The 22,082-nt window shown below is 33.5% G+C and overlaps 3 protein-coding genes across 4 annotated transcripts; 1 reads left to right on the top strand and 2 right to left on the bottom strand.

Annotated features, from left to right (window-relative positions):
- Window positions 1-7,108: 7,108 nt before the first annotated feature.
- Window positions 7,109-10,420, bottom strand: LOC112049743 (uncharacterized). Its single transcript, XM_024087756.2, has 6 exons — window positions 9,826-10,420; window positions 9,146-9,235; window positions 8,950-9,048; window positions 8,610-8,705; window positions 7,839-7,907; window positions 7,109-7,460 (listed from the first exon to the last, which is right to left on the bottom strand). Exons 1-6 carry the CDS (start codon window positions 10,115-10,117, stop codon window positions 7,258-7,260), a joined length of 849 nt encoding a protein of 282 aa, XP_023943524.1. The 5' UTR covers window positions 10,118-10,420; the 3' UTR covers window positions 7,109-7,257.
- Window positions 10,421-10,560: 140 nt separating this feature from the next.
- Window positions 10,561-12,484, top strand: LOC112049722 (integrator complex subunit 10). Its single transcript, XM_024087732.2, has one exon. It carries the CDS (start codon window positions 10,713-10,715, stop codon window positions 12,453-12,455), a length of 1,743 nt encoding a protein of 580 aa, XP_023943500.1. The 5' UTR covers window positions 10,561-10,712; the 3' UTR covers window positions 12,456-12,484.
- Window positions 12,470-21,715, bottom strand: LOC112049721 (transcription initiation factor TFIID subunit 5). Of its 2 annotated transcripts, XM_024087729.2 has the most exons (12): window positions 21,484-21,714; window positions 21,213-21,398; window positions 20,628-20,830; window positions 19,998-20,197; window positions 19,042-19,243; window positions 18,062-18,251; window positions 17,266-17,341; window positions 16,264-16,401; window positions 15,188-15,381; window positions 14,518-14,631; window positions 13,680-13,860; window positions 12,470-12,748 (listed from the first exon to the last, which is right to left on the bottom strand). In XM_024087729.2, exons 1-12 carry the CDS (start codon window positions 21,544-21,546, stop codon window positions 12,540-12,542), a joined length of 1,956 nt encoding a protein of 651 aa, XP_023943497.1. In that variant the 5' UTR covers window positions 21,547-21,714; the 3' UTR covers window positions 12,470-12,539. The 2 variants fall into 2 exon arrangements, with proteins under 2 accessions (XP_023943497.1, XP_052746733.1); XM_052890773.1 differs by lacking the exon at window positions 16,264-16,401 and having other exon boundaries at window positions 21,484-21,715.
- Window positions 21,716-22,082: the final 367 nt, after the last annotated feature.

Below are 22,082 nucleotides of genomic sequence, written 5' to 3'. Positions count from 1 at the left end.
CATTCTCATTACTAATTCAATTTCATTTCTATAACAGTCTACTTTCATTTCTTTTGTAATAATGTCTAAGATTTTATTTTCCAAATCTTCATACGATTTCTCGCCTTCTGAGACTCCGAAAAAGACTAAATTTTTGCTTCTAATCTTTTTTTCTAATGTGAGAATTCTTTCATTTTGCTCATCATTATTCTTCTTTATTAAATCAATCTGCGACTGAATATAAATAGCATAACTATTGTTAAATAGTATAAATCGTTCCATCCTCACTCAATATGAAGAAACAAACTGAACAAAAAAAATCATCAAAAACAGAGCTGTTTGAGGAGGTAGAGGGTAAATGCTCTATTGATTCGCCTAAAAGTAATATTATGTTATCGCATTAGGTTGTAAAGTTTGGCTAGTGAAAGTAGAGACTGAAATTGCCCGCCAAATTTAAAAATCACATGCGTTTTCATAATTTATTTAAATTAGTTTTTCTTTGTGAATACATTATTACCTATACTATAAGTGTTAAAATCAGTTATTCCAATATTTGCACTATAATTTTGAGAATTTACTCCGATTTTTTAAAATTTGGCGGGTGATTTCAGTTTCTACTTTCATTAGCCAAATTCTAATAATTTTATTGTTTATGAAATTTATACTAATTAGAAAGAGGAAGAATTTGATTATTTGTTTGTTTGCATTGAATAGGCTCTGAAACTACTTTTCTGATTTAAAAATTTCTTACAGCATTATAATCATGGATTAGGCCATAATTGTTATCTCTGTATTCCCACGGGAACGAGAACTACGCTGGTGAAACTGCGTGACGTTTGCATAGTTTATCATATGTACAAATATCCCGACAATCTATATTTTTATGTATGAATTGGTTAAGTTATAATTGACTTGATTTTCCCAAATATCTCAGTGAAGTCAAATACCCAATTGATGCATAGATATATTTTTATTTTGGTTTTCATTTTACTTTAAAGATAAAATTTAGTTTTAGAAGAAAAAAGAATATATGTAGATTATATTTAAGGTGCTGATGTTTACTTAGTAATTGATTAAGTGCATAACATATTTATTTGATAATAAAGACATTTCAACTTGAAACTGTTATTCTTTCTATTGTTTAATTTATTATATACAATTACTTGTTACTAAAATATTGTGCTATTATATTGTTTTTAATATTTTCACAGTTCAGCTTTTGGGGACGGAGTGGTTTTAAAATAAATATTTTTAAAAATCTGTTTAAATTAATTAATTAATCGACAGAGTTTATAAATATCTGTTTAAATTAATTAATTAATCGAAATGGTTTTTAAAAATATTTATTTTAAAGCTATTCCGTCTACAAAAGCTGAACTGTGAAAATTTAAAAACAATATATTAGCTTTGAATTTCCCGCGTTGGCAAATTGTTTCAATGGGGGCATTCCACAGATGGCGGTAATTTTGGTGCCACTTTTTTTGTATGAGGTTGGTATTCTTCTCCTGAGTAAATATGTTCCTTGGTTTAAAACACAGATCACTATAGACTAGAAACAGATAGGAAAGTGCCTAAAGTGACGGCTAGTTCTACTGTTGCCGCACAGCGCTAGTGTCGCAAGCAGTGATGTGAATACCTCACCATATCGATATCGATTGCGTTAGTGATGTCCCATGAAAACGTTGAAATGGGGTTAGGTACGATACCGCTCCAATTTAATTTAATTTTAGATACACAAGGGGTTTAAAATAAAACTTCTTGATTTTATATTTTTAATTTTTATATTTCTTTTTCCTTAACCTAAAACTTTTATATTTGCTGTAAGCTATTTTTTGTGGTAAACTCATTTGAGTTATTAGTTTTTCCTGTACTCCTCCTTCTAAAATTTTATTAATGATGTTACACCAGTTGTGTATATGGAGGCGTAAAATATAAGCATTGAAGCATTCTATAACTTCTCTTTTATGTAGAGAACACCCCAACCAATTTAAATCATGGTTTTTAAGAATTTCGGCTTTTATTAATTTTTTTATACATTTTTTATATGCAAATTTATTTAAGTAACAATGTATAAGGCCAGAGACATCTCTATACAACATTAAAAATTTTTTTGATGGATATGTCAATTTACTGGTTTTCATTAATTTGTATTCGCGCACTTCAATCCAAGTATGAATTATATCCCTTTCTTTTTCAACAAATGTATCAGAGCAACGTGTACATTTAATTGTTTTTGTAATTCTCCTGCAAATGTACCCTGCAGTATATGCAGATGAGTGCACCCGGAGCCTTTCATTTCGTGCATTTATTGCTTGATTGATGTTGCTATTGTTTTGTTCCAATGTTATGGGTGCAACATTTTCTTTGTCTTCATCGGTAAACTTGTGACATCTATTTTTATTAAATTTAAAAAAGTCCACTATTGTGTCTCCTTCGTCATCTTCACAATTTGAATACATTGAGTGTGGACCCATAACATTGGACATCAATAACGATTTAAAAGCATTAATAAATGTATTTGCATCCGGGTGAACATTTCTATAATTTATTGCTCTGATCCTGCCAAAAAAGTTTTCTAAGGGATCTTGATTTATGTGCCTTGGATAAAAATATTCTATGTTATATTTTAAAAATAACAATTGCGATATTCTTTGAAAACTTTCAATTGTTGTTATCCATCCATCAAGAGAAGGAACTCTGACTTTATAGGTCTTCTTATTCTTTTGTGCCCTGCGACTATTTTTGTCGATAAATTGAATGTTTTTTAATATAGCCTTAGCTTCATTCCAGAAATCAAATTGGTTGGAGTTTGGTTTTACTGGTCCTCTTAATTTTCCTTTGACAGAGTCCCTTTGTGATCCGTTGACACTATCAAATAGTTGGTCTATAAACAATACTGCTTCGCTTGTAGTTTTCATGGTTGCACTGACAGTTTCGCCATCCACATATGTTTCTGAAATATTACCAAAATATGTTAAGAGATATGTGCATACAGAAAAGTCTTATTCACATACTGGATATTATTAAAACATCAATAGGTGAGCTACTAAGCAGCTGCCCTGCTTTTTCACCCGTATAGTTCCCGTCCTTGTGGGAATATGGGGATATAATATAACCCACGAACACTCACAAATAACGTGTTTTCTATTGGTAACAAACAGACCAACTCACTAATTACCTCTTTATAATAATATTATTAGGATATGTATAATATTCTATATACAATATACATATATAAAATGTGAAATAAAAAGTGTTGCTTGTTGTTACTCCTCTGAAATGGCTTGACCAATTTTGATGAAGTTTTATATGTATATTCGGTATGTTTGAGAATCAGCGGACCACCCAAAAACTCTCTTTTAAATTTTTCATTAGAAATCCTACTTATATTATAAACGCGAAAGTTTGTATGGATGTTTGTTACTCTTAGTTACAAGAAGGTTAAGCAATCAACATGTATATATTTTTTTATGTATCAACATGTAACTTTTTACTGAGTAGTCCGATTTTGATAATTTTTTCAATTAGAAGGGTTGGATTTTCTTTTCCAAATATACATAGCACCTCATATACACTATGTTTCCAATAAGGTCCCATATAAATTTGGAGAAGAAAATCCAACCATAAGGGTAGGAAAACAGGGGATGATTGATTGTATACTTGAAATTTACTTAGATGACAATTTTAAACAACAATAATGGCTGACTATGAACCAAAGACAATCAGTAGGGATGAGAAGTTAACCGCATCGTAACGATATCAAGTAGGTATCGTTATATCTGAAATATCTAAACTAACGTACGTAGCGACATTATTTCCGCATACGAATATTTTTGAAATAAAGTCAGTGGCAATTTATAATGGAAATTTTTAATTTTTAAATTGTTGATAAAACAATTGAGAAAAACAAAAAAGCGACAAAAATATTTTTCTATTGAATTAAAGATTATTATTTCTTTCTTTTTTTACCTTGGTTATACACCACTAGTCCAAATGACTATGTAGAACATAATTGGAATTAATGTACACTTACTGTCTGTCTCTAATTATAATTCGTAACATTTTTCTAGCTCTAGAACCTACTAAATTTATTACCGCATAATGTTATATATTCAAAAACCTTTGTACTAAAGTTTCGGCCCCTTGTACATCACTATCTCTCAAACTTCTTTATATAATATCCTAATAACTCTGACTATCACGATTTACGTATACCAGAAAAATAAAAATCTCACCATGTTGCGAAACAAAAGTAATAAATTTTTTTTTCATTAGTATTTCAAATCTTTTATTTATTTTTCTGATCCAGCAATCATAATATTCAAGTCGTATTTGTGAATTGTTTTCTTTATTCTTAATTTAAAAATTTTGCAAGTGGTTGAAGAATCGGTTTATCGGTTTTTTAATAATTTTTGATCGTGCTATATAATTACAAACATTCGGGAGCACTCGCGCCGCGATTGGTTAAGCTCGGTTTAGGATGAGTTTACTGCGAGCAAAAAGTGCCACATTGTCGCTTCCATGCTCACAGTGAGGTCGTGTCAATGTTTGTTCCATATCATCATTACTTATTTGTTTCGTTTGCAATTGTTAGTCTTGTTATTTATTTGTTGTTTGGTTGTTATATTATTGCTGATTGCTGAGTAGTGTATGACTAACAATAATATAACTAACCGAAAATTCCGACTTTCAGATGGGTGGATTTTAGGTTGAATTTCATAGGGATTGATTTATTTATTAGGTATATTAAAAAAAAAATATTATGAAAAAATACAACCGACTTCAAAATGTTAACGTACCCACGAAACTAAAAAGGGAAAGATAACATTATTATATTTTCTACTTATTGATCATTTTGAAATCGCTGCCAAGCCCGTCTGATGTTGACTTAAGTCGTTACTGAAAAAAACACATGACAGACAAAAATAATGTCTGAGAAACAAAAATCTTTACGATAGGGTACACCTTGAATTAATAGATTGAATACACTGGCTTGGGAGAAATTATATAATGATATTATTTTTCCCTTTTTTAATTTCGTGGGTACGTTAATATTTTGAAGTCGGTTGTATATATTTTTTTAAATTATTATTTGTTTTTTCTCAATTAGGTCCTTCAACTATTTTAAAATCAAAAATCTCCATTTAAAATTGCCACTGACTTTATGAAAAAATATTCGTATGCGGAAATAATGTCGCTGCTATGTCCAACGTTTTCATGTATGTAGATTTACTTCTTCTCCATGGAGTATAATATATTCTTTGGTGCTGTGTTAATAAAGATACACATTTATTTTATTTATAAGCCACAAAGGACACAAATATTAAAATTAAAAAATATGTACATAATTATCGACAAGTTATAATTTCATGTATCTTTCCCGTCTCTTCAATTCATAGACAATCTAGCATTACGAAATGTCAAATTCGCAACATTTTCGTTAATCTGTAGAAATAAAACTTGTTGTGATTTCGTTTTTAGTGAAATAAATGTGATTTAATAGTTAATTACAAGCAGTTTTTATGTAATTCGCGGTGTGCGCGTTAAATGAAGTGATGTGTATATAAATGATTTAGTTTAAACGGACGGTTTGTGAGAAATATGTGAATGTCGTGACGACGGATCTTTGTTTACCTTTTTTGCCATGTAAGGAAAAAAATACTATATACATATTAATTGTAAAGTAAAACCGAACATAACTTCTCATAATGTTATCCAATTTTAATAATTATTTTCTTATTAGATAGGACTTCAAAATTAGTTCCAATTTGAACTCTAAGGTTGGGAAAATAGGGGTGATGTATTCATCACTAGCGGACGCCACACAGTTTTATTTGCGTAGTTCCCGTTTCCGTGAGAAAACGAGGATGAAATATAGCCAATGACACTAACAAATAACGTGGTTTTCTAGTAGTATAAGAATTTTCAAAAAAAGTAGTAAAAGAGAATTGTTATAAATCCAGACTCTCATGATCCAAACTTTCACCCCTGGTTAAATATTCATATAAAAATATTGTTAAGAAAATTTAGAACTCACTAAATAATGAAGTGTATTTGAGCAATCCACTGGTTGTCTCACTTAAAGCTTGGGCAGCCACAGACACTTTCATTTTTTTCATTTTCTCAGTGTAAACATGGTGATCTGTTAACTTTTTATTCATTCTTGTGTGACCTAATTGGCAATCTGCATTGTAAACTGAGAGTATGTCACTCCAAGTGGCAATCCTCCCTTTAAAGATCATATCCTTGTTTAAAAAAATATTTCTTAGTCCTTTTAGTAAATGTGGTGGATCATACACCACATTTAATTCATGATTGAATATCTCAACAGTTCCATCTGAAAATTAAATATATTTAGTTAAACAATGAATATCAAGTTGTTTATATCTATCTATGTACATTTATAGATATACTAGTTGAGACCTGCATTTTAATCTGCAACAAAATTAGTTTAAGTTTTCACCCTGTTTATAACACTCATCATCATCATCATCATATCAGCCGATGGACATCCACTGCAGGTTTTATTTTGCAAATTTCTATTCCTTAGGTTACAATCACATTGCCAAATTTTCAAATACATATGCCAGTTGAGTGTTCATTGTCTTATGAGATTTATGAAAACTGATCAACAGACCAGAACCAGTTAGCAACAAATTAGGAAAAGCTTACCATAATGTTGTTCATTCAAATTCTTTTTGCGTTCTGTTTCTCTCTTTAATATATTTATAGCTGTTCGAAATGTAGAACCTTGGTCACACACAACAGCCACAGGTATCAAGCTTGACTCACATACTCTTGTGACCACTTCTTTCAAAATCTGTACAACTGTAACAGCTGCAGTAGTACCCTCACAAAAATAAAATGAAATAGGTTGTCTCCACTTTGAGCAGACTCCTCTTAACATGAATACCAGAGCATGATCACAAAATTTAAATTCTCTGTTATTCCCAAAGTCCTTAAAGCCCCTTATTTCATCTTGTGACTCAACATATGTGAGATGAGGCGTGAGAGCTACTTCATCAAACAGGATTGAACACAATTTTTTCTTTGTGGTCCATTTTTGAGCTTTGTTTTTTAATATTTTAAAAATATTATCATTTATGCCCACATCAAATGTTATGTTTTCAGCAAGGCGGTTTAGAGTTCTTTTAGTAGGCAAGTTAAATATCTTTTGTAATAGCCTATATCCTTTAGGGCTTTCCTTCATTAGTGATAATGATAAAAGCTTTTCATTTGTGGTGTATCGCATTGCTTTCTTCTTTTTACCTGCCAGTTTCAACTGCATAAGAATAAAATCTTGTGCTTGATGAGTTGATGAGTAATGTTGCAAAAATTTTTAACAAACAATTGGCTATTACTTAGTGATGTAGCAGTATCTAATCTTTCGGAAAATGGCTTTTGCTTCTTGTTTTCTTTGATAGACATTTCTTTCATTCTTTTTATAAAACACCTACACTTTGTTGTTGTTGTCAGGTTCACTGTAAAAGAATAATAATATTATTTAGTTAATATATGCAATAGAAACAAGCAGACACCCATGACTACACCTACGTGAGGAACCTCTGACCCTTCTAACTTTAAAAAACACTTTCTATGAAGTGCTTCTGTCTCCTGTTTCCCCTGTTATATTGTTGTTAGAGATCACTAGCTTTATCTGTTTCTATGGGTTTGTTTTATTTATTTATAATGCTTTATTGCACACAAAAACATATAAAAAATAAACTACAATGCAAATTCCATTATTATTAGTGGGTCTTCAAGAGGTTCCTTCCTTACACCTACTCCTGTGTCAATAGTTTTATCTCTGTGTTTAAAATAATACAGTAAAAATGTGTGCTATATAAATAATACTGTACCTCTTCCTTTAACAAGATATTTCCTTGGTGTTCCTTTACTTTTAATTTGCTGCCCACTGTGTTTCAAATCTGAAAATAGCAAAATGGTAAAAGTACATAACACACAAGAAATAATTTATTTATTGAGTTGGAGTACCATTGTGAGTGAAAGCTCTAAATCACCAAAGGTAGGATGATAAAACTACTTGTTTTCTATGATAAAAATGTTACTATCTTTTGTTTTAAACAGCTATATAATAAAATTTTGAAAACACTAAAGCTGTCTCCTCTAAGAATGAGAGGGGTTCGTATGCCCACCACGCTGGCCCAATGTGGATTGGCAGACTTCACACACTGGTCTGATTTGAAAAATAGTTTCAGTGATAGATAGCCCATTTATCGAGGAAGGCTATAGGCTATATTTTCAAAAAAATTAGGGATTGGCGCGTTTACATGGCGTGCGCTGAAAAAACTATTGATGTACAAAAACAAAAAATAAACACAGCTCTATCTAGCCCCAAAGTAAGCATATGGGTACCTGCATTATGGGTACTAAAATAGCTGATTTTATCTTAAAGTTATAATATACTAAGTACATAAATTCACCCAGACACTAAATATACCTATGCTCATCACAAAAATATTTCTCAGTTATGGAAATTAAACCTTGGACGCAGGAAGCAGGGTCACTACCCACTGTGCTGTGTGACCTTCTATCATGATATTTCCTGATAATGTAACTATCTATTTTTGAAACAAATATAATATTATATCCAGTAAAATATATATTACCTGTTGATACAGTTCCTAATATTGATACAGGCTGGTTGTCAAGAATTTCCAATGTTTCATGTGTTTGCATTTCTGATACAGTAGGATTACATTTACCTAAAACAAAGTTGAGAATGTAAAGAAGACAAAACCTATTTTAAAACATTCAGTATATAATGATAAATTAGTAGCCTTATGAAGATCATCACATTGAAATGAAATCTACACACTTCAGTGCTAATAAAAAGTTCAAATAAATCCAAAATCCATATAAACAACATCTATTCACTTGGTATTATCAAGCACCATTTATAATATTTTGTTAAGCATCATGCACATTCATAGATATTTTTTAATATACCGTCAGTTTTCACATTAGTTGATGTCCCTTCTGCAAGGTCGACAGACCCTTCGATTTGATAACTCAAAGCATAGTCATGATCTTTCATGGAGTCTTTAGCTGAAAGTAAGATAATATAAATCTCATTAATACACATAATTATAAGTGTTAGCAAAGAAATGGTTTTTGAGTCCAGCACAAATAATTTAGTACTTACCAATAACAATGGTACTTTCAGTGAAAACGGTTGTATCTTCCAAGTTGGTTGGTTGTAAAGCATAATTATGATCCCTCAAGTCATGTTCAGCTAGAAAAAAATACATGCTATTAATATGTGTCATAACACTGTTTTTCAAGGGATTTGGCATCAAATGGCTGGCTGGCAACAAGGGACAACAATTCTTGAAAGCGACATAGACAGACTGACAAACTTCATAATTGTCTACAAAACCTACCTACGGTAGGAACATGGGGTGCCAAACTTTTAGCTTTCATCATTCATCATCATTGTCAGCCGATGGACGTCCACTGCTGGACATAGGCCTCTTGCATGGACTTCCAAACAAAACGGTCTCGAGCAGCCAGCATCCAGCGGCTCCCTGCAACCCGCTTGATGTCTTCGGTCCACCTAGTGGGGGGTCGACCAACACTGCGCTTTCCGGATAATTAATTTTACATTAACTGTACGCGTGTATATACCATCATAGCAATTTAAGATGTTATCTCCATATAACCATATCGATCGGAAAAATCGAGAATAATGTCAGTCATTCTGAGTTAGTAGGGACTTTCAAACGATAGAAAACTGTGTAACATATGTCTTCTAACTGTGTAACATATAACCTCTACACCACAGGTTACTCAGTTTTTAACACTTATGACATGAAATTAACTTACCTAATGTGCTCAAAGGAACTCCGTAAAGTATTTCATCTTCAGTAAACAAGCATGGATAACCATGCGCAAGCCGGTTGCCCCTATTGTCAAACTGATGTCTGTCGAAGTGCTTTTGGCATACTTGTTTAGTCACTAATTGTGCCTTCGACAAACCACTGAGCTTTACATTCACAGGAATCAAGAAAGTCAACCACAATTCTCGTAATTTATCGTTCTTTGGCAAGTAAAAAAGACGATGAGTCTCGCTGGTAGCATTGCAAGCAACAACACAACACTTTCTCACTTGAGACATGATAATACGTTGAGTTTCTCACAGAAACAGTCACTGGTAGCAAGGAGCCAAGTAGATTATTCAGGATCTCGACTCAAAGCAAAAACCGAGGAGAAAACTAAATAACCCAATGCACTTCAAATAACGCAGTGAACTGAACGACATCTTTGTTTTTGAAATTTTGACAGCTTTATTTAACAAACAAAATATGGCTCACTGATTGGCTGTTCGTTTCGACCAATGACAGAAGAGTTGCGACACTAGCGTTCAGAGCCAAAGTGGAAGCGGGTGGTACTAAAATCTGTCTCAGGCCTGCACACGATAATATCATAGATTTACGATTAACACCAAGAATTAACCAAACGCCGCTATCTTGTCGTCGTAAAGATAGCAATACCTTTGCCTTTGCCCTACGGGGAAGAATAAAGAAAAATAATAAAAATACTGTTTGACAATGACAATGACAAATTGACAACCATTCCTTGATGACAACTTTGACAGCAGAAAATTTCTTTCTTTATAAACAGAATATTTTCTAAACTTCCTAAACTAATTTTCCTCTTATATTTCTTGCATAATTGTACATTTTTCAATAAATGTGTGATTTTTCGTTAAAATGCCTGCAATTGATAAAGCCATTACAGAAGATGATGAAGATTACCTTATATCGAGAGCTAAAGAAGCACACAAACACAATATTTATTCAGCAAAAGCTTGGATGTTGACAGCAAAAACATTATTTCCATCCAATTTCAAAATTCAATTTGAAGCTTATTTAATGGAAAAACAATCCGGAAATGTTCACGAAGCTGCAGAATGTTTCAGTTCACTCATGTCGTCGAGACAACATTTACCAGATCTTTTGTTGGAAATATCTGCAATCGCTAATGCATTGAAATCGAATGAGCCCAGTTTTTTAAGTCAAATGTTCGATAATATATGCCCTGATATTCAACTAACGATACTTAAAACGAGCGTGGAGAACAGTGATGATACTATGGAGCATTGTCGATTATTAGTTTTGTTATTGAAGAAGTTTCCTCAGTTAGGAGTGGATAGTTTGGTTAAAACTCTTATAAATACTGAAAAGTTTTTTTATGACAACAGATATGCGCGGCTACTGGTTGTGGAAACGTTGCCTCTCCTTCATTCTCTCGAGTCACCGAGATTGCTTCAGCGATTGGTTGTAAAGGCAATAGATTTCTACAACTCATATGTTTATGATGAAACTGAACATGATATAACTGACCCTTGGCAAAGGCTTTATGGAGTACTTGATTTATTAGGCAGACAGTTAGGTTGGGATTCTTATCTAGTCAATTATGGCAATAGCTTAAACAAAGAGTCATATTATCAAAAGCTACTGATGTTGAGAAGCTCAGAGGATTGTCGTCAACTGCTGTATTGTGGTGTTGTGTTCTTCTTACGATCTCTGTATGAACAAAAGACCCTAAGAGGTAATCATACTTTAGTAGAGGCATTGTCAGATCCTGATCTGCCCGTCTCCAAACATAAAAAAGGAGATATTGAAGTAACCGGTGTATCAGCTCATCAGTTTCAAGCTGCTGCTAATTGTTGGGAATTGCTGCACTGCAATGAAGTTATAACAAGGGAATTTATAAAGTTAACTTCACAGTTACAGATTAAGCCCTGGTTAGAGGGATTTTCTGATGAGTTGGCTCTTTATAAAGGCAGATACAGTGAGGTCAATACTTCTGTATCAAATGATTTGACAAATATTATATCCAGAGTGTCTATAAACTTTTTTCAGCAAAATTACTTGGGCTGTATTGAAAATATGTTAGCAGCATTGCCTTTATTGCCCTCTGTTGAGGGAGTTTTAGAACCTGACCTGATAGTTGGTGGTAAACATAGACACTTACATTTTCTTCCAATAACCAAGGTTGCAATTATGCACTGCTTTTGTACTCTACTGATAAGAATCTTATTGAAAGCTGGAAACAATTCTGATTTAACCTTTGGACATATGTTAGTGCTGATGCAACTTGGCTGGCCACAGGAAGAATCAGTATTTATCAATATCATGGATGCTATAAGGAAAAAAGGTGTTTTTCATTATCATCTATTTCCAGCATATATAATTCATATTGATATTTTAGAAGAACTGAGTTTTATTTGGAATGAACAAGGGAAAACCATTGCATTGGATATTTTGCCAAATTCTCAACAGCATCTCGGACAAAGAAGAATAGGAACTCGAGGAGCTGATAAGGGTGTCAAGGAGGACTTTAAACAGGCCATGAAAGCCCAAGTTGCAAGAAGCAATGAGTCTATAATTAATTTAATTATACAATTTATTACTTCAGAAAGATCTTATTTTCTACAAATACAATCATAATAAATAAAAAACAATTATTAGAAATAAAATGTCGTTTATTTAATTATAATATTAATAATGTTACCTATATTACCTAATGAAGTTTCATACACTCCCATCATATGATCCCACGGCTAACAGAAGATTGCGCCGTGTAAAATGTAAACTTTTTATGGGTGAATTCTTTGTAGCATAAGAGCGTAGCAAAAATTTATCTTCCTTTTGAGTAGGTGCAGCATTTCCATTCTCTTCATTTATATTTTCATCAGAAATAATGGCAAAATCCCACAGTTTTATTGTGGAATCCAATGAACCTAAAAAAATATGTTTTCATTGCATTATCATGTTAAATATTGCTTTAGATTTCTGTCAACTTTCCCTAGCATTACAACATTTCTTCTATCAAATCAACCACAGGACTGCTAGGCATCGCATTTGCACCGCTACGTCATCGAAATTCCTCGGACGCGTACTAAGCGGTTTAGTTTCCTCTTTCACTGCAAAGATGTCAATATCTGTGTGATCTGAATATACTAATATGGGTATCTTCAAGTCAGTTCAAGAGAGTGAATAGGCATGTTCTAGGGAAGCGCGTTCCACCATAGGCTGCATCAGGCGTGATTGCAGCTAAAATTCTTGCTGCCTGTTGTGTTGATGTACAAAAAAGAGTTACTTTATTTAATAATTTTACATACTCATAAATAAGTACATCAACCCCAATTCTGAGAATTTGTATATTGTTATACACAAGAATTTTATATTCTTTGGATAGGTATATTATATATTCTAATGAATAACATTCAGAATTAACTTATTATCAGAATGTCGTAGACAGAGAAGTCGTCAGACAACTGATTGGTGATCCATTGTAAGGCCAAAGATTTTTTTGAGTACTTTGTTGGATCTTCGATTTTTTTGAGTATTTTGTTGGATTCTTCTTGTTGGAAACGAGTAAAAAAAAATTCATCCCCACTTTACATGTTGGGGAGGTACCCTAAAAAAATATTTTTCAAGATTTTATTTTACGACTTTGTTCACATTTTCAATGTGCATATTCATGTCCATTCTCAGCTTTCTAGTAGTAATAGTCTCTGCGCTGAACCGCGGACGGACGGACAAGACGAAACTTTTTGGGTTCCTTGTGGACTAATGAACCTTAAAACCGAGAGAAGGCGATTCTATATCGCAATATATATATTCTCAATAGTTTTTTTATAGGTATTAAACACAAAGAAACTAAATAACCTGATGCTAAGATGGTGCCGTCTCGACTGAAAGCTAAGGCGTGTATTGGCGAGTTGCTGGCGGGCGGTATCGCAGCGCTCGGCAGTCCGCTGGACAGGTCCCATATTTGTATTTCCCCGGCGCCGCCGCCCGATGCCAGCCACCGTCCGCACGCAGAGAATGCAAGAGTAAAAGGTGTCGACTGGAATGTAACACTTACTGTTTAAAATAATGTCTGAGGTCAAACTTATTGTGAAATGTTTATCAACAAACAAATTAAAAATGATGGTAGAAAATGTTTGTCGTTTCATACCAAATCCATTTAAAACTGTGTACGTTTTTATAAAATTATTTAGAAAATGAAATAAATGATGAAAAAAAAAATTAAATAAATTATATAATAACTAATTAGGTATATCTAATTGTTAAATGCTTATTGACCACACTTATTGTTATTAATTTAAATTATTATTAGGTGTAAATTAATGACTGGCTATTTATACCACCATTTTTAATTTGTTTGTTGATAAACATGCCACATCGAGTTTGGCTTTAGTATACCTAGATGAAAATATTTTTTGCGACATCTGATTTCTACAATCATAGATGAAAAGTAAGGTAGATTAAAGCACACACAACATTTGATATAAAGCTGTTACTTTTTAACATATGTTCTTCTGAGAAGAGCCGGCAATAAACTAATAAGTTGCTCTTTTAAAAAATACATGTTATGATTGACAATAGTTACAATCTTTATAATTTCTTTTACTCCTACTTACGGCGGAAGCTGATTCAAGCATTTATATTCTATTTCTGTGGCAAACAAAGAAGGAAGGGAAGTTAGTACTCGTATATTTACCCTGTGGCCAGTCATGATTCGAACTTGGGTGCCAGTCAAACAGTCCCACAGGCGAACGGTGCGGTCGCTGGAACCCGTGGCGATGTAGTTCGAATTAGGATGAAATTGAATGCACTGAAATAGCAATAAAATAAATTGTTTATTCATTTCATTTTTAAGGTCCCCAACAGGGCTAGACTTCTTTCCTAATAAAGAAGTAATTTTGAAGAAAAATAAAGAATCTCATTTACAGATCTAAAATTCTAGATGGCAGGCTTGTTTTATAATAACTGGACTGGCTTAGCCCGATCTCCGCGACATGGGGGCGACCAACGGGAAGTTGGATGTGTTTCACCACCAATTCCAGACATACTCATGAATACTTACATCGATGTCTGATTTATGTCCCGCCAAGATGCGCACCGGCTGTTGGTGATTCACAGGCGCGCGATGTGGTCGTGGCCACCTGACGCGAAGTAGTGGTCGTGTAGTGACCAGTGCGTGTCCAACACCGGCCACAAGTGCTCACGGATACTTACATCGATGTCTGAGAGATGTCCCGCAAAGATGCGCACCGGCTGTTGGTGATCCACAGGCGCGTGATGTGGTCGTGGCCACCCGACGCGAAGTAGTGGCCGTGTGGCGACCAGCGCACATCCCGCGTCGGCCACATGTGATCACGGATACTTACATCGATGTCTGAGAGATGTCCTGCGAAGATGCGCAGCGGCTGGTGGTGGTCGGTGGCCCACAGGCGCGCGATGCGGTCGTGGCCGCCCGACGCGAAGTAGTGGCCGTGTGGCGACCAGCGCGTGTCCCAAACCGGCCACACGTGTCCGCGGTATACCACTATGCAAGTCCAGCACTGGAGCGACCACAGCCGGACTGCGGGTATAATAATATACTTTTCACTACTCTTGCTCAAAAACACTGTCATATTACCACTCATTTTTTTTAAAAATTCATTGTAAATTTGTGACCGTAACTTACATATTTTTCAACATTAATTGTTATTGTTGTCTTCATCTAATGAGAATGGTGATCCTAATTTGGAGATGGATGAAATTTTCAATCTGTTACCATCAAAGTCGAGACGCATTTACTTAAATACCTACCTAGGTAAAGTGGAGAAAACAACAACGAATGGATTCACTTACAAAAGGAGTTTTTTAAACTATTATCTCCCAGGTTTACCTCACATACTCATTATTCATCTTCACAGTAGTCGGAAATTATGTTACCGGGTAAAAGCATCTCCCTTAACATCCAAAATTGTAGACTTTGTACATTTAATTTTCAATTAAAATAAATCATTGAATATCGTACTAAACTATTTTATTTTCTCGCAATCGTAGTGAGTCTCGCATTATATACGAGGTATATAAAAATACCTCGTATATAATGGGTCTTTTTAGCCCCTTGTATAACAATCTACTATATCTTCCAAAGCCACCACGGTCCAAACGCCATAATGGGTAGGTACTCTAGGTAACCACCATAGTATGGTAGACAAACTTTATAAAATGAAGTACATCTGGCTATTGCAGGCTCAATCAGTTCCGTCTGTTCAGTCTGTTAGTCATCTATGATGATACACTAAAAAGTACGTAAATTAAAAAAAATGTGTTACTGGTGGAATCCTCCCAGCAAGACAACGTCATGGTCTTGAAAGGGTCAAATGACACCTTATAGACAAGACCCGAGTGTCCAAACAAAGCGCGAATAAGGAGCTTTTACTGTGTGTAAATTAAAAAAAAAATGTGTTACTGGTGGAATCCTCTGAGCAAGATAACAGCATGGTCTTGAAAGGGTCAAATGACACCTTATAGACGGGGCCCGAGTGTCCAAACAGGGTGCGGCATGTTTCTCTGTCTTTCTCTTCCATCATTCTCACAAGGACATCACCTTAAGTACAAAAATACATTTTAACAATTTACATCATCTTTACTTAATATTATAAAGGAAAGATTTGTTTAAATTTAATAGGCTCTGAAACAACTGAACTGATTTGAAAAATTCTTTCACTGTAGGGAAACCCTTAAAGGAGAGGAGATATACAGCTTGCACACACCACGCCATGCGGGTTGGCGGATAATAATTCCATAATTTGTTAGTCGTGCTAAAACTAAAACCAGTTTGACCGTTTAAAACACAATACTTTTGCTAACCAATTTTAAAACCAAAAGAAAACAACATAAACATAACTCCAGGAGTACCAAAATAAAAAAATTATCCGAAAAGGCATTTTGGACAAATTATTTAATTTTATGATTATGCTCTATAATGAGAAGCATTCACCAAAGTAGAGTCAGAGCGCTAGATGAAGTATGTAGTGGTGGAATGACTAACTAAAAGGAGTGTGTGACTCAAAAATTTGTATACAAGGCCCCTGTGATCATGGTAAATAACTTTATTAGGTTTTTTAAATAACCTTGCTTGAAAATAACACAACACTCGTAAATATGTTCTGAAATGTATATTACACAATTGCATATTATTGTTATGAACTCATACATGGAGTAAATAAGCAATGTTTTTTGATTACCATGAAGTTGCTTATATAGGTCTAATAATATATACTAAGAGATTCGTCAAGTTACTTTTGTCTATACATATATCAATATCTTTCATTCTAACACAACAAAATACATATTTGGCATGTAAGAGAGAGAAAAATGTTGAAAAATTACATCATTATCTCTTGGCTATCTTAGACATGCTATATTTAACGAAAATTATAATGAATAAAAAAAATAATGTAAATTTTACCAGCTTCTCTGTCAATATCCTGCAATTTGTCAGCAGACTTCATGCCTCGCAGTCTTACAGTTGTCAAAGTCCATACCTGATAAAAATATGTTAATTATTAAGCAATGGAGTGCAATATATGCTTCTAATAACATTCTAAAAAAATTACATTAAACTCTTTGTGTGATTGAGTTATGTCAAGAACTTTAAAATTGATACACACACTAATAATAATAATAATTTTGAATTTTTTTAGAATTTTGTCTTCAAAATGTATTCACAGTAATTTTTTTTATAGATTCACAATTCACAATAAATGTTTTTATTTTGTACAGTAAGCTATAAGAATTTTTGTTTCCAATGTGAGTATTCATCATTATTATTTGAGGGCCAAGTGAGGCAGCAAGTAAGTGTTTACAGCATCCAAGGCATACAAAATCAGTATTATGTCAATAAATCTCTACTAAAGTCATATTGGATGTGCACTCTCTACCAACAAACAAAATGAAAATGAGGGTATTTCTACACTACACTAGTTATTTTACACCCTATAACAATGATAATTAACTTATTCCTAAAATAATGAAAATAAATTTAATGAAAATGAAAAAGGTTTATAAAAAAAAAAAAAACATAATTTACAATAAATAAGTTATGAAATGACATGCATTTTCTACCTTCATTTTGACATGACTTTAGTATAGTAAATAGAGCTTTTTGTGACAGAGTTCATTATAGCTAGGTTTAATTTTTAGAAAACATTAAAAAAAAACGGTCGCCCAGCAACCTACCCTAAAAAAAAAAAGAAAAGGCTTACCTTAATGGTAGAGTTGTTGAAGCCCACAGCTAACAGTGTGGAGTCGTCACAGATGTCGGCGCATATCGCGGTGTGGCCGCTGTTCAAGAGAGTGTAGAAGCAGATGGAGGGCAAACACTCTGGACCCAGTTGTACACGTTTCGCTGCCTCTCTTAACGCTTTGCCTTTTTCTACTTTGTCATTCTCCTTCCTGGATAATATTAAAAAAAAACAGCATCAGTGTAGGTTCGAGTCCGGTCCGGGGCATGCACCTCAAACATTTCAGTTATGTGCATTTTAAGAAATTAAATATCACGTGTCTCAAACAGTGAAGAAAATATCGTGAGGAAACCTGCATACCTGAGAATTTTTCCATTTCTCTATGTGTGTGAAGTCAGCCAATAAAACACTTGGGACCTGTAAAGGTGGCTGATTGAAATGTCCTCCAAGCATATTATTATTGAAAAACTAGCCACGCGTATTCCCGTTCCACTAGGAATACGAGGATAATACAGATAGCATTCCTCGATAAATCCGCTATCTGACAATAAAAGAATTTTTTAATCGGATCAATAGTTCCTGAGATTAGCGCATTTAAGCAAACAAACACTCTTGAGCTTTACAATGTTAGTATAGATTAATCAACCATGTAGTAACCTTGACTAAAAATGTTTTTATTTTTAATTTAAATCCCACTAATAATACAACGGAAAAAATTTGTGTAGGTGTGTATGTTTGCTATTAATTCACACTTCAAAAACTACTACATACATATACATGGTATACATGGTTTCCGCTGGAATTATAAAAACTGCATTTCACACAGAATTGAGGGCATCTGCTAGTTATTTAAACTATTTTAGGGTTATTATTGCCGATATAACAACTTACGGATCAGATACGCACAACGGCCAACCCTAGTGGCCAAGATCAGATACGCACAACGGCCAACCCAAGTGGTAGTGGCCCAAGAAAAAAGAAGAAGAAGAAGAAGAACTTACAGATCAGGTAGAGGGATTCTGTCATTTGGAGGTGCATTTGGGTCTGATTTTGGCTTCTTCATAAAAATGTTATCTTTCTTTGCCTTCTTCTTTTTGGGTTTGTCTGGAGTTTCTTCAGCTTCTTCTTCATCTTCTATTTGTGCAGGTAAAATTTGTAAATCAGGCTCTTTCAAAAGTCCATAATAAACTTTGGTACGGTTCTCTGTGGAATTATTCAAATAGAGGAAAATGAATATCATCATGACAATGGGAATATGAGATCACCCAAAAATTATATATATTTAACTAAAGAATTAATTTTCATTATATTAAGCAGATTATCAAGTCATGAAAGGAATCTCAAATCTAACAGTATTTCATAGTTATTATCGTTATTACTTTGTTTCAGATGGTTCAGTTTATCTATTTATACTACAGCCCTACACAGTGAGTTTTACTGTTTACCAACAAACCAATTGAAAATGAGGGTACAAATCACTAGTCATTTCACTCCTCATAATAATTATAATTATATATAATATATATTTTAAATAACTTTTTATGAAACAAACAATACATAATTTATAACAAATATGAGTAAGTTATGAAATGACATGCATTTTCTATCATCATTTCTAATTTGTTTGTTGGTAGTTTACCAACAGTAGTTCAGTAAAAAAAAAATCTACACACTGAGTAGGGTGGTAATATATACTATTTAGCTGCTTATGGAACAAGAGCATATTTTTGTTAAAATTTGTATAATTAACTATTATTTTTATTGTTTGTATAATGAACAAATACAAATTTAAAATTTTACATTACTTTAAAGATACACCTAACACCAAAAAAACATATATATTTGCATTATTTTTGGTGTTATCTTTGATTTGGTTTTTTGGGTATATAATATAGTGATTGATAAGTAAGCAACATTTTAAATAGCAACAATTTTTTTGAAGAATATGGAGAATTACCATTGCGAGACGCTTCTCCTAGAAGTCCCCCTAGAGTTGACTTCACTTGGGCATGACTTCTACCAGGTCCGTCGCACACATCAATTTGTATATGATTTTTAATTATATTTATAATGATTGGTGAACTTTTCTGTTCATGCAGGTATCTTTTTAATTGGGTAGAAGCATCTCTTGAAAGCTGAACTTGAAATTTGTTGGAACTGTAATTTTAAAATTGAGAATGATTAAATGTATTATGTTAGAAATAACAACTGATTTATATTTAAGGGTCAATGATTTCTCACGAGCTCAACAAACAATATAATATTCGACATAAATAGGTGCAATTAGATTGCAATTGCCAGTTGTAGAGGTAACATCTCATGAAGATGCTCCGGTTTCAGGGTGAACTGTACATAGAGAGTATTTTGTCAGCTTTTCGCAGATGATAGCGAAATAAATGATTTATTATATATTCATGATGAACTTCTGCAAAGTAACGCCTGCTTCTATCCAATATATAATATTCAACCACTCAGTCCTTGACCTTGATGAAACAATGCTTTTGAGCTTGTCACTGGGCAATCAGGACCTGACAATTTAAGCTGAATTCAGCAGTTAGTTAATATAGCAAATCTTTTTTCAATTCACCTGTATATTTCGGCAAGTTCATTGCCCTTAACTTGATCTTTATTTTTAACAGCACATAACCGTTTCAAGTCATCTTGATAGTACTCATCTTGTTCTGGTCCAAATTTTTCTAAAATCTTTATTGCATGCTCATTGTGATCATACAAAATTAGTATTAGATACATGTGAACAAACACTGGATAAAGCAGAGTAGACAACTCATACTGGAACATAAAAAAACATGTTGAAACTTAATATTAATATTTGTCTTATAAACATGACAAGATGTCAGAATCAACTTAATGCTGTGTTTCTAAGACGTAAGGTGTTTAACTCATTGGTTCTTGGCTTTTTTTTCTCATTCTTTACAAGTTAGCCCTTGACTACAATCTCACCTGATGGTAAGTCATGATGCAATCCAAGATAGACGCAGGCTAACTTGTTAGGAATATGATGAAAATCCACAGCCCTTTCGGTGTCTACACGAGACGACGACGAGACAAGATATCCAGACGACGTCCGATAGTGAGTTTACTTTAGATTACTGCTGCTGGTCGCCCCACAGCCCACAAGAGAACATGCATCGTGAAACCTAATTCAATTTACCTTATATACGTCTAAAGAATTCTCCACGAATTTTTTGAGGCTGTCATAAGCGAACTCGTAGCTATAAGGGTCACTTTCGGTATGATGAGCAGTAAGAATATTTGCGAGTTCAACCTCGGGCAAATCTAGATTTTCGTACTCGACATCGCCTAAATTCGCTTCTTTCCTCAAGATATCCTCAGTGCCCTAAACAAAGGTATTTTTATATTATATTTTTGAGAAAAAAACATGTTTATAGTTAGCAATTTTGGTCAAATGCATGAATACGTGCCTTCAAATTATATTTCCTTAGTAGTTGTAGAACGGCTAGTAATGGTGTAGATTTGTCCCCCATTTTGATGCACTGAATAGTTTGATATTAAATGCACAGTTATGGTATGAATATTAAATGAAATGCTTTGCTTTGAAAATATAAATCTAAATCACAAGAGCCAGACACAAATAAATCAAATTTCGTTTTCGTTTCGTTTTCGTTTTTCGATTGTTTGACTAATGTCAATGTCAAACTATTTTTTTTTCATTTCTTTATTCTTTCCCGTAGGGAAAAGGCAATAAACCGTACAGCCAAGTCGTAAGTGTTTGTGTCAAACAAAGGTTTTTTTTTTGGGTAAAAACAATCAATTTTTTTCTTATAAGTCCGACTTCACGGATCTGAGTTTTACCTGTTTTGAGTTCTATCACAGATTATAGAAATTCAAGTTTGACATCCATAGATCTAGTATAACACGGATAAGTCGGGTGCGTGACGTACGTGCGTACTCCCGACGTAAAAACGAGCCAAGCAGGAAGGGTAGTAGAATGCCAGTGTCTTTCTCTAATATATTATCATAATTTTCCAAGACAATATATTAAAACTAACATCGCGCATCA

This window comes from Bicyclus anynana, chromosome 3, assembly GCF_947172395.1.
Source record: "Bicyclus anynana chromosome 3, ilBicAnyn1.1, whole genome shotgun sequence".
NCBI lineage: Eukaryota > Metazoa > Arthropoda > Insecta > Lepidoptera > Nymphalidae > Bicyclus > Bicyclus anynana.
Note: the sequence above shows the minus strand (reverse complement) of the source record. Positions and strands in the feature narration are given on the sequence as shown.

Coding starts and splice junctions, on each gene's coding strand:
- LOC112049722 (XM_024087732.2), top strand. CDS start 10,713: ATGCCTGCAATTGATAAAGCCATTACAGAAGATGATGAAGATTACCTT.
- LOC112049721 (XM_024087729.2), bottom strand. CDS start 21,546: ATGGGGGACAAATCTACACCATTACTAGCCGTTCTACAACTACTAAGG. Junction 21,399..21,483: donor TAAGGAAATATAATTTGAAG/GCACGTATTCAT, acceptor ACCTTTGTTTAG/GGCACTGAGGATATCTTGAG. Junction 17,342..18,061: donor TCAACAACTCTACCATTAAG/GTAAGCCTTTTC, acceptor TATTTTTATCAG/GTATGGACTTTGACAACTGT.
- LOC112049743 (XM_024087756.2), bottom strand. CDS start 10,117: ATGTCTCAAGTGAGAAAGTGTTGTGTTGTTGCTTGCAATGCTACCAGC. Junction 9,236..9,825: donor AGTTCCTTTGAGCACATTAG/GTAAGTTAATTT, acceptor ATTTTTTTCTAG/CTGAACATGACTTGAGGGAT. Junction 9,049..9,145: donor TGAAAGTACCATTGTTATTG/GTAAGTACTAAA, acceptor TCTTACTTTCAG/CTAAAGACTCCATGAAAGAT.